This window comes from Micromesistius poutassou (genome assembly GCF_964030765.1).
Source record: "Micromesistius poutassou genome assembly, contig: SCAFFOLD_1444, whole genome shotgun sequence".
In the NCBI taxonomy this organism is placed as follows: Eukaryota; Metazoa; Chordata; class Actinopteri; order Gadiformes; family Gadidae; genus Micromesistius; species Micromesistius poutassou.
Window position 1 is genome coordinate 1 of NW_028177888.1, and position 13,577 is coordinate 13,577.

General features: G+C 48.1%; 1 protein-coding gene across 1 annotated transcript; it reads right to left on the bottom strand.

Annotated features, from left to right (window-relative positions):
• Positions 1 to 8,764: 8,764 nt before the first annotated feature.
• Positions 8,765 to 13,571, bottom strand: LOC311374965 (A-type potassium channel modulatory protein DPP6-like; the record flags this gene model as incomplete). Its single annotated transcript, XM_084490688.1, has 5 exons — positions 13,492 to 13,571; positions 10,772 to 10,819; positions 10,452 to 10,570; positions 10,051 to 10,098; positions 8,765 to 8,863 (listed from the first exon to the last, which is right to left on the bottom strand). Coding segments are annotated over exons 1-5 (319 nt in total), but the record flags the coding sequence as incomplete, so codon positions are not given.
• Between the last annotated feature and the right edge of the window lie 6 nt (positions 13,572 to 13,577).

Here is a 13,577-nt window from a genome sequence, read left to right on the forward strand (position 1 = left end):
GTATGAAAGTCTGAAACGCAAGCAGCTTTGTGGGCTCTCTGGCACTGAGTGCCATCTCCCATCCCCTTTAAGAGCCATGAGCGCATTTGAACTTGACGAGTTGATATTTTGACGGCGCGTTTGCATTCTCCGCTGAGACAGATGCATGACCACATGAATTTCAAACTTCAAATGGCTCAGTTTATGGCCAAATAATAGGCCTAATTCACACATGGAATAGTGTTTTCTTCTCCAACTTCAGAAACACTGAGTCGTCATGCCAATTGCGGCAAAGACAACTTAACACATATATGACATGCGGACGCGGTCCTGTGGCCACAACTGTGGGTCTATTTAATGATATGCGGCAATACATTAACAAACATCGTTTGTTACCAGTATTGTATACATTATCGTTATCGACTTGTGTTCATAATATGCATGTGTCCCCCCGTTAATATACTTCGCCATGGACTGTATTATGCATTACGTGTTTAGTTTGCGTGTGTTTAAACAGATGGATGCACACATATTGTTGAACTGCGCGCCAAATATCACCCGCATTCATTCATTCTTTTAAACACTCACTTGCAGAAAAACAATGTTTTCTCACGATCAAATACTCATCAATCCTAAAGGTTATGGGCTTGTACACGATGTATGTGTCAAGAAAATATGTGTTTGCTGTACGGTGTTTGCAGATGCATTGATTTACAACTTGTTACCGCTGTATCAGCTGTTCATTTAACCAACGTATTTTAACGCATGGCATTAGTCTACTACAGTGTTCATTCATGCAGCCCCTATGGATTTTTTTTTCCACAATCCACACGCTATTTCTATGCAGTTTCACACATAAGAAAAATCTTTGACATAATATTTCAATTAGGCTAAACGGCTGCATGTTTGTGCTGGGTGCCGGGTGCAAACTAGCAGCGATACGTGCGTCGTCGGTGTAGAAAGTCAATTGCGCTGGCTGCAAGATAGGGCCCATACAGAGAGAGAGATAAGTGATGATGTCACAGGCCAGACTATATTTTATTGATCCGTTTGCTGTGGAGTCTGATTTTGTGTTAATTATATTTCCGATAATATGGTTGCTGTGCTTTGAATTTGATGACTTTGCAGTGAGGTTAGTTCCTCATCTCCTTCCTGCTCCCTGTTGCATGATGGTTGTGTTCCTTTAACTGCCTGTGAACTCTGAACCCAAAGAGTCAAATATCCTATTATCGCTTCTTAATTAGGCTCTGTAGCTTAAAGAATGACATAATCAGGCTGTATAGAATGCAACATGTTTAATAGCCTAACTTTCTGTTAGATCAGGGGCGTAGCCAGAAATCATGAATAAGGTGCGTCTGTGAGGGGGTGGCCACGGTGAGGTTCGCGCTGATTTACGGGACGCTGTTAGAATAACTGCTGATTGTCCGGTAGAAGCCAGGGTCCGGAGGGATGGAGACTGCAGTAACCGGAGCACTGATTCAATTACGCTCGGCCAACTTTTATCAAAGCGGTTTGAGGACGTTGGTTTATGGCCTTATACCACGGGGTGAATGAACACAATAAAATAACTAATGTTACAACAACGGGTATGGATAGAGAACAGCAGAGAACAGTCAGACCCCAGATTAGAGACCACCACTTTCACTGAAACCATGGACCATTACCAGGACCCCTCTGGAGGAGGTCCCAAACCATCCTAAACCATGGACCATCACCAGGACCCCTCTGGAGGAGGACCCAAACCATCCTAAACCATGGACCATCACCAGGACCCCTCTGGAGGCCCCAAACCATCCTAAACCATGGACCATCACCAGGACCCCTCTGGAGGAGGACCCAAACCATCCTAAACCATGGACCATCACCAGGACCCCTCTGGAGGAGGACCCAAACCATCCTAAACCATGGACCATCACCAGGACCCCTCTGGAGGCCCCAAACCATCCTAAACCATGGACCATCACCAGGACCCCTCTGGAGGAGGACCCAAACCATCCTAAACCATGGACCATCACCAGGACCCCTCTGGAGGAGGCCCCAAACCATCCTAAACCATGGACCATCACCAGGACCCCTCTGGAGGCCCCAAACCATCCTAAACCATGGACCATCACCAGGACCCCTCTGGAGGAGGCCCCAAACCATCCTAAACCATGGACCATCACCAGGACCCCTCTGGAGGCCCCAAACCATCCTAAACCATGGACCATCACCAGGACCCCTCTGGAGGAGGACCCAAACCATCCTAAACCATGGACCATCACCAGGACCCCTCTGGAGGAGGACCCAAACCATCCTAAACCATGGACCATCACCAGGACCCCTCTGGAGGAGGCCCCAAACCATCCTAAACCATGGACCATCACCAGGACCCCTCTGGAGGCCCCAAACCATCCTAAACCATGGACCATCACCAGGACCCCTCTGGAGGCCCCAAACCATCCTAAACCATGGACCATCACCAGGACCCCTCTGGAGGCCCCAAACCATCCTAAACCATGGACCATCACCAGGACCCCTCTGGAGGAGGACCCAAACCATCCTAAACCATGGACCATCACCAGGACCCCTCTGGAGGAGGTCCCAAACCATCCTAAACCATGGACCATCACCAGGACCCCTCTGGAGGAGGACCCAAACCATCCTAAACCATGGACCATCACCAGGACCCCTCTGGAGGAGGACCCAAACCATCCTAAACCATGGACCATCACCAGGACCCCTCTGGAGGAGGCCCCAAACCATCCTAAACCATGGACCATCACCAGGACCCCTCTGGAGGAGGACCCAAACCATCCTAAACCATGGACCATCACCAGGACCCCTCTGGAGGAGGTCCCAAACCATCCTAAACCATGGACCATCACCAGGACCCCTCTGGAGGAGGACCCAAACCATCCTAAACCATGGACCATCACCAGGACCCCTCTGGAGGAGGCCCCAAACCATCCTAAACCATGGACCATCACCAGGACCCCTCTGGAGGAGGTCCCAAACCATCCTAAACCATGGACCATCACCAGGACCCCTCTGGAGGAGGACCCAAACCATCCTAAACCATGGACCATCACCAGGACCCCTCTGGAGGAGGTCCCAAACCATCCTAAACCATGGACCATCACCAGGACCCCTCTGGAGGCCCCAAACCATCCTAAACCATGGACCATCACCAGGACCCCTCTGGAGGAGGCCCCAAACCATCCTAAACCATGGACCATCACCAGGACCCCTCTGGAGGCCCCAAACCATCCTAAACCATGGACCATCACCAGGACCCCTCTGGAGGCCCCAAACCATCCTAAACCATGGACCATCACCAGGACCCCTCTGGAGGAGGCCCCAAACCATCCTAAACCATGGACCATCACCAGGACCCCTCTGGAGGCCCCAAACCATCCTAAACCATGGACCATCACCAGGACCCCTCTGGAGGAGGACCCAAACCATCCTAAACCATGGACCATCACCAGGACCCCTCTGGAGGAGGTCCCAAACCATCCTAAACCATGGACCATCACCAGGACCCCTCTGGAGGCCCCAAACCATCCTAAACCATGGACCATCACCAGGACCCCTCTGGAGGAGGACCCAAACCATCCTAAACCATGGACCATCACCAGGACCCCTCTGGAGGAGGACCCAAACCATCCTAAACCATGGACCATCACCAGGACCCCTCTGGAGGAGGCCCCAAACCATCCTAAACCATGGACCATCACCAGGACCCCTCTGGAGGAGGACCCAAACCATCCTAAACCATGGACCATCACCAGGACCCCTCTGGAGGAGGACCCAAACCATCCTAAACCATGGACCATCACCAGGACCCCTCTGGAGGCCCCAAACCATCCTAAACCATGGACCATCACCAGGACCCCTCTGGAGGAGGACCCAAACCATCCTAAACCATGGACCATCACCAGGACCCCTCTGGAGGAGGCCCCAAACCATCCTAAACCATGGACCATCACCAGGACCCCTCTGGAGGAGGACCCAAACCATCCTAAACCATGGACCATCACCAGGACCCCTCTGGAGGAGGTCCCAAACCATCCTAAACCATGGACCATCACCAGGACCCCTCTGGAGGAGGACCCAAACCATCCTAAACCATGGACCATCACCAGGACCCCTCTGGAGGAGGCCCCAAACCATCCTAAACCATGGACCATCACCAGGACCCCTCTGGAGGAGGTCCCAAACCATCCTAAACCATGGACCATCACCAGGACCCCTCTGGAGGCCCCAAACCATCCTAAACCATGGACCATCACCAGGACCCCTCTGGAGGCCCCAAACCATCCTAAACCATGGACCATCACCAGGACCCCTCTGGAGGCCCCAAACCATCCTAAACCATGGACCATCACCAGGACCCCTCTGGAGGAGGACCCAAACCATCCTAAACCATGGACCATCACCAGGACCCCTCTGGAGGAGGACCCAAACCATCCTAAACCATGGACCATCACCAGGACCCCTCTGGAGGAGGACCCAAACCATCCTAAACCATGGACCATCACCAGGACCCCTCTGGAGGCCCCAAACCATCCTAAACCATGGACCATCACCAGGACCCCTCTGGAGGCCCCAAACCATCCTAAACCATGGACCATCACCAGGACCCCTCTGGAGGAGGCCCCAAACCATCCTAAACCATGGACCATCACCAGGACCCCTCTGGAGGAGGCCCCAAACCATCCTAAACCATGGACCATCACCAGGACCCCTCTGGAGGAGGTCCCAAACCATCCTAAACCATGGACCATCACCAGGACCCCTCTGGAGGCCCCAAACCATCCTAAACCATGGACCATCACCAGGACCCCTCTGGAGGCCCCAAACCATCCTAAACCATGGACCATCACCAGGACCCCTCTGGAGGAGGCCCCAAACCATCCTAAACCATGGACCATCACCAGGACCCCTCTGGAGGCCCCAAACCATCCTAAACCATGGACCATCACCAGGACCCCTCTGGAGGAGGACCCAAACCATCCTAAACCATGGACCATCACCAGGACCCCTCTGGAGGAGGACCCAAACCATCCTAAACCATGGACCATCACCAGGACCCCTCTGGAGGAGGTCCCAAACCATCCTAAACCATGGACCATCACCAGGACCCCTCTGGAGGCCCCAAACCATCCTAAACCATGGACCATCACCAGGACCCCTCTGGAGGAGGACCCAAACCATCCTAAACCATGGACCATCACCAGGACCCCTCTGGAGGAGGACCCAAACCATCCTAAACCATGGACCATCACCAGGACCCCTCTGGAGGAGGCCCCAAACCATCCTAAACCATGGACCATCACCAGGACCCCTCTGGAGGAGGCCCCAAACCATCCTAAACCATGGACCATCACCAGGACCCCTCTGGAGGACCCAAACCATCCTAAACCATGGACCATCACCAGGACCCCTCTGGAGGCCCCAAACCATCCTAAACCATGGACCATCACCAGGACCCCTCTGGAGGAGGACCCAAACCATCCTAAACCATGGACCATCACCAGGACCCCTCTGGAGGAGGACCCAAACCATCCTAAACCATGGACCATCACCAGGACCCCTCTGGAGGAGGACCCAAACCATCCTAAACCATGGACCATCACCAGGACCCCTCTGGAGGAGGACCCAAACCATCCTAAACCATGGACCATCACCAGGACCCCTCTGGAGGCCCCAAACCATCCTAAACCATGGACCATCACCAGGACCCCTCTGGAGGAGGACCCAAACCATCCTAAACCATGGACCATCACCAGGACCCCTCTGGAGGAGGCCCCAAACCATCCTAAACCATGGACCATCACCAGGACCCCTCTGGAGGAGGACCCAAACCATCCTAAACCATGGACCATCACCAGGACCCCTCTGGAGGAGGTCCCAAACCATCCTAAACCATGGACCATCACCAGGACCCCTCTGGAGGAGGACCCAAACCATCCTAAACCATGGACCATCACCAGGACCCCTCTGGAGGAGGCCCCAAACCATCCTAAACCATGGACCATCACCAGGACCCCTCTGGAGGAGGTCCCAAACCATCCTAAACCATGGACCATCACCAGGACCCCTCTGGAGGCCCCAAACCATCCTAAACCATGGACCATCACCAGGACCCCTCTGGAGGCCCCAAACCATCCTAAACCATGGACCATCACCAGGACCCCTCTGGAGGCCCCAAACCATCCTAAACCATGGACCATCACCAGGACCCCTCTGGAGGAGGACCCAAACCATCCTAAACCATGGACCATCACCAGGACCCCTCTGGAGGAGGACCCAAACCATCCTAAACCATGGACCATCACCAGGACCCCTCTGGAGGAGGACCCAAACCATCCTAAACCATGGACCATCACCAGGACCCCTCTGGAGGCCCCAAACCATCCTAAACCATGGACCATCACCAGGACCCCTCTGGAGGCCCCAAACCATCCTAAACCATGGACCATCACCAGGACCCCTCTGGAGGAGGCCCCAAACCATCCTAAACCATGGACCATCACCAGGACCCCTCTGGAGGCCCCAAACCATCCTAAACCATGGACCATCACCAGGACCCCTCTGGAGGCCCCAAACCATCCTAAACCATGGACCATCACCAGGACCCCTCTGGAGGAGGACCCAAACCATCCTAAACCATGGACCATCACCAGGACCCCTCTGGAGGAGGTCCCAAACCATCCTAAACCATGGACCATCACCAGGACCCCTCTGGAGGAGGTCCCAAACCATCCTAAACCATGGACCATCACCAGGACCCCTCTGGAGGCCCCAAACCATCCTAAACCATGGACCATCACCAGGACCCCTCTGGAGGAGGACCCAAACCATCCTAAACCATGGACCATCACCAGGACCCCTCTGGAGGCCCCAAACCATCCTAAACCATGGACCATCACCAGGACCCCTCTGGAGGCCCCAAACCATCCTAAACCATGGACCATCACCAGGACCCCTCTGGAGGAGGACCCAAACCATCCTAAACCATGGACCATCACCAGGACCCCTCTGGAGGAGGACCCAAACCATCCTAAACCATGGACCATCACCAGGACCCCTCTGGAGGAGGACCCAAACCATCCTAAACCATGGACCATCACCAGGACCCCTCTGGAGGACCCAAACCATCCTAAACCATGGACCATCACCAGGACCCCTCTGGAGGAGGACCCAAACCATCCTAAACCATGGACCATCACCAGGACCCCTCTGGAGGAGGACCCAAACCATCCTAAACCATGGACCATCACCAGGACCCCTCTGGAGGAGGCCCCAAACCATCCTAAACCATGGACCATCACCAGGACCCCTCTGGAGGAGGTCCCAAACCATCCTAAACCATGGACCATCACCAGGACCCCTCTGGAGGCCCCAAACCATCCTAAACCATGGACCATCACCAGGACCCCTCTGGAGGCCCCAAACCATCCTAAACCATGGACCATCACCAGGACCCCTCTGGAGGAGGACCCAAACCATCCTAAACCATGGACCATCACCAGGACCCCTCTGGAGGCCCCAAACCATCCTAAACCATGGACCATCACCAGGACCCCTCTGGAGGAGGACCCAAACCATCCTAAACCATGGACCATCACCAGGACCCCTCTGGAGGAGGACCCAAACCATCCTAAACCATGGACCATCACCAGGACCCCTCTGGAGGCCCCAAACCATCCTAAACCATGGACCATCACCAGGACCCCTCTGGAGGAGGACCCAAACCATCCTAAACCATGGACCATCACCAGGACCCCTCTGGAGGAGGACCCAAACCATCCTAAACCATGGACCATCACCAGGACCCCTCTGGAGGCCCCAAACCATCCTAAACCATGGACCATCACCAGGACCCCTCTGGAGGAGGACCCAAACCATCCTAAACCATGGACCATCACCAGGACCCCTCTGGAGGAGGTCCCAAACCATCCTAAACCATGGACCATCACCAGGACCCCTCTGGAGGAGGCCCCAAACCATCCTAAACCATGGACCATCACCAGGACCCCTCTGGAGGAGGACCCAAACCATCCTAAACCATGGACCATCACCAGGACCCCTCTGGAGGCCCCAAACCATCCTAAACCATGGACCATCACCAGGACCCCTCTGGAGGAGGCCCCAAACCATCCTAAACCATGGACCATCACCAGGACCCCTCTGGAGGAGGACCCAAACCATCCTAAACCATGGACCATCACCAGGACCCCTCTGGAGGAGGTCCCAAACCATCCTAAACCATGGACCATCACCAGGACCCCTCTGGAGGAGGCCCCAAACCATCCTAAACCATGGACCATCACCAGGACCCCTCTGGAGGAGGTCCCAAACCATCCTAAACCATGGACCATCACCAGGACCCCTCTGGAGGAGGACCCAAACCATCCTAAACCATGGACCATCACCAGGACCCCTCTGGAGGACCCAAACCATCCTAAACCATGGACCATCACCAGGACCCCTCTGGAGGAGGTCCCAAACCATCCTAAACCATGGACCATCACCAGGACCCCTCTGGAGGCCCCAAACCATCCTAAACCATGGACCATCACCAGGACCCCTCTGGAGGAGGACCCAAACCATCCTAAACCATGGACCATCACCAGGACCCCTCTGGAGGAGGACCCAAACCATCCTAAACCATGGACCATCACCAGGACCCCTCTGGAGGCCCCAAACCATCCTAAACCATGGACCATCACCAGGACCCCTCTGGAGGCCCCAAACCATCCTAAACGCAAATGTCAACACCAAACAGGCGGCTCACCAAAGTGGTCATGTGAGATCATCTTGGTCTCTGATTGGACGCTCTGTCTGCTCTCCAACGCCGACCGCAGTGGCAGGTTGTCCTCCAGAATGAAATAGGCTGTTGAAGTGCAGAGACACGTGTTGGCAGAGGCTTTGATCTCCACAGGGGAGACATGGACTCACAGCCCTGACCTTAAAGATCCCATATCATGCGTGCGTCTGCAAATTCACACCACTGAGAAGTTGTGAGCATAGCGGGCAGCCGGGAGGCGGGGCTTCTGCACTTCAGCCCCGCCCCCTGCAGTCTGACGTCACGCTGGTACTGAAGTGAAGCTTGAGCCAATGAGCCGCTTGACGCTCTTATTGAGGAGCGTTCTCAGTGGGTGCGAAATACTTCCCCTGGCTCAGACTTAAGGTGTGTTCACACCGCACTTCGCCCCGCGACACGTTTCAATGTTAAGTGAACGTGGAGATGCGAATCGGGCGAATTTTTTTTTCGCCTATTCGCGCGACAAGATTTGATTGACAGCGCGAAATTTTTCGCGGCGCAAATAAAGTAAAAATATTTCAACTTCTTCGCGGCATTCGCGTTGAAACAGCCAATCAGCGTTCACTCCCTGTGGGTAACGTGGGTGAAGTAACGTAAAACAGCCAATCAGCGTTCACTCCCTGTGGGTAACGTGGGTGAAGTAACGTAAAACAGCCAATCAGCGTTCACTCCCTGTGGGTAACGTGGGTGAAGTAACGTAAAACAGCCAATCAGCGTTCACTCCCTGGGTGACGTCACGTAACAGCCAATCAGTTCACTCCCTGGGTGAAGTAACGTAAAACAGCCAATCACCGTTGCACAGCGACAGATTATGATTTGTCGCGCGGCAACATTCGCCTATTCGCGCGAATAGGCGAAATGGGACAAAGTGCGGTGTGAACACACAGTTAGATTTTTCTAGCTTAGCAGACGTAAAACGTGTATAAATATGTTATAAAACAGTCTAAAGCAAAGGGAAAAGTCTAAAAAGCATGATATCACTCCTTTAAGAAGCAGCAGAGGGTAAAGGAGTCCTGCTGAAGGATGTCTAAATGTTTTGATTTTCTTTGTGATTCTGTTCATTTCTAATACTTGTTACTAGTACTCATGTTCTTTTAGACGCTGCCACAGCTCTTCCACCAGTAGGACGGGGGCTTGAGCAGCCCTAATGTCCTCCCTCTCTACCCGACGTGCTCCTGTAGCTCTGGCCCTGACGTCCTTCTCCAGAGCTCCATTGTGAGCATTACTTATGGTCGATGTTAACGCGTGTATCTTACAGGAGACGTCAGCCAAGTTCAGCAGCAGAAGAGAAGGAACTCCAGGACCTTTAGAGCAATACATAAACACAGGCGTATACGTAATATATATATATATATTAAGTATTCACATCAACACAAAAACATTTCAAGTTAACATTAAATGAATGCACTGGGTGACACTGCAGCACGACCGACATATCGAAAGAGACGTTACATAGATAAAGACATTGTAAAAATATGAATAGAATATAACTAAAAACACACTTACAAACCTGGCTACTGTTCAATACAAAGTGCCCCGTTTACATCCTAAAGAGATAGAGTACAACTAAAACCAAACTAACGATTGTTACAATCTATCTAAACAGTGTTTGACGTGGCCTTTTGCTGCAAACGTGCAGCGTCCACCATTTTCTAACCTTTGCATCGCAGAATTGCATGCTGGGAGTCTGGGCTGACGTCAGCGTCAAAGAACGTACAGCCCTGCCGCAGGCCGCAGGTCAGGCATCGCCGTGGAAACAGGCCAAGGGTTGACACACTGGAGGGAGGAGGCGGGAATTAGGGAATCAGGGACAGAACTGAAATCTATTGATTTTGACCGATTTCAGGCAAAAACCTTTGCGGACTGCAGTACGTGACCCTGGTAAAATATATTCACTCAACTCTATGTGAACGACGAGTGCCTTTTTCATTGAACTTGAAAGTGAAAATGAAAGCAAGTTGAACTTGAAGATCTTACCTGTACATGTGTCGCTGTTGTGGAGAATCCTCCGTGCTCAGGAAGTATCTGCATATGTTGAGACATGAACGCACAACAGAGGAGGTAGGACCAGGTTGTGAAGACGTTTCACTTCATGTGTTTTATTGTGTAGTCCGTTCACAGACAGACAAACACTCCTTTGTGTATCGTTATAACTAGTTTATACCAGTATCAAGAGTTTATTTGTGGTGTTTGGTAAGATGGGAAGATGTCCTTCTTTGTAAATGATTTCTCTCTATGATGACTAAGTATATAATGCTTGTTTATACTGTTAAGTACGTGTTTACTGGTTATCTGTAATGTCTCTTTCATAAAAAACATACATTTTGTCAAATAATTTCAAACATAAATAAACAATATATTTAATATATTTTAGCTATTTATATATACTGTTTACACTTTACAATAAGGGTACATTAACATAGTAAATGCAATAATAAACATTCACTAACAATTAAATTACCCTTAATAAACAAATAAACGAATGGTCTAGTAATCATTTAGTAATGGTTAGAAACAGTGTTCAAGTTAACCCTAACCCTAACCCTACCCCACTAACCCTAAACCTAACCCTAACCCGAACCTTAACCCAGCTCTAACCCTTATGCTAAAGCTGTATAGTAATGCTTAATACTGCATTAGCTAATGTAAATGAATGGTAACTATACCATTAGTTAACAGTTTAATAACTGTTATAAATAGTTAGATAATGCTTAATACTGCATTAGCTAATGTAAATGAATGGTAACTATACCATTAGTTAACAGTTTAATAACTGTTATAAATAGTTAGATAATGCTTATTACTGCATTAGCTAATGTAAATGAATGGTAACTATACCATTAGTTAACAGTTTAATAACTGTTATAAATAGTTAGATAATGCTTAATACTGCATTAGCTAATGTAAATGAATGGTAACTATACCATTAGTTAACAGTTTAATAACTGTTATAAATAGTTAGATAATGCTTAATACTGCATTAGCTAATGTAAATGAATGGTAACTATACCATTAGTTAACAGTTTAATAACTGTTATAAATAGTTAGATAATGCTTATTACTGCATTAGCTAATGTAAATGAATGGTAACTATACCATTAGTTAACAGTTTAATAACTGTTATAAATAGTTAGATAATGCTTAATACTGCATTAGCTAATGTAAATGAATGGTAACTATACCATTAGTTAACAGTTTAATAACTGTTATAAATAGTTAGATAATGCTTAATACTGCATTAGCTGATGTAAATGAATGGTAACTATACCATTAGTTAACAGTTTAATAACTGTTATAAATAGTTAGATAATGCTTATTACTGCATTAGCTAATGTAAATGAATGGTAACTATACCATTAGTTAACAGTTTAATAACTGTTATAAATAGTTAGATAATGCTTAATACTGCATTAGCTAATGTAAATGAATGGTAACTATACCATTAGTTAACAGTTTAATAACTGTTATAAATAGTTAGATAATGCTTAATACTGCAATAGCTGATGTTAATGAATGGTAACTATACCATTAGTTAACAGTTTAATAACTGTTATAAATAGTTAGATAATGCTTAATACTGCATTAGCTAATGTAAATGAATGGTAACTATACCATTAGTTAACAGTTTAATAACTGTTATAAATAGTTAGATAATGCTTAATACTGCAATAGCTGATGTTAATGAATGGTAACTATACCATTAGTTAACAGTTTAATAACTGTTATAAATAGTTAGATAATGCTTATTACTGCATTAGCTAATGTAAATGAATGGTAACTATACCATTAGTTAACAGTTTAATAACTGTTATAAATAGTTAGATAATGATTAATACTGCATTAGCTGATGTTAATGAATGGTAACTATACCATTAGTTAACAGTTTAATAACTGTTATAAATAGTTAGATAATGCTTAATACTGCATTAGCTAATGTAAATGAATGGTAACTATACCATTAGTTAACAGTTTAATAACTGTTATAAATAGTTAGATAATGCTTAATACTGCATTAGCTGATGTTAATGAATGTTAACTATACCATTAGTTAACAGTTTAATAACTGTTATAAATAGTTAGATAATGCTTAATACTGCATTAGCTGATGTTAATGAATGGTAACTATACCATTAGTTAACAGTTTAATAACTGTTATAAATAGTTAGATAATGCTTATTACTGCATTAGCTGATGTTAATGAATGGTAACTATACCATTAGTTAACAGTTTAATAACTGTTATAAATAGTTAGATAATGCTTAATACTGCATTAGCTGATGTTAATGAATGGTAACTATACCATTAGTTAACAGTTTAATAACTGTTATAAATAGTTAGATAATGCTTATTACTGCATTAGCTGATGTTAATGAATGGTAACTATACCATTAGTTAACAGTTTAATAACTGTTATAAATAGTTAGATAATGCTTATTACTGCATTAGCTGATGTTAATGAATGGTAACTATACCATTAGTTAACAGTTTAATAACTGTTTTAAATAGTTAGATAATGCTTATTACTGCATTAGCTGATGTTAATGAATGGTAACTATACCATTAGTTAACAGTTTAATAACTGTTATAAATAGTTAGATAATGCTTATTACTGCATTAGCTGATGTTAATGAATGTTCCATTAATGAACCCTCATTGTTGGGTGTTATCATGATGTGAGTGAACGCCTCTTGACTCACATCATGTGACTGCTCTCGTCATACGCTAGGATTCTGGTCACCTCCCATTGGCCAGAGGTGAGGTGGCGGACCTCGTTCTGGTCGCT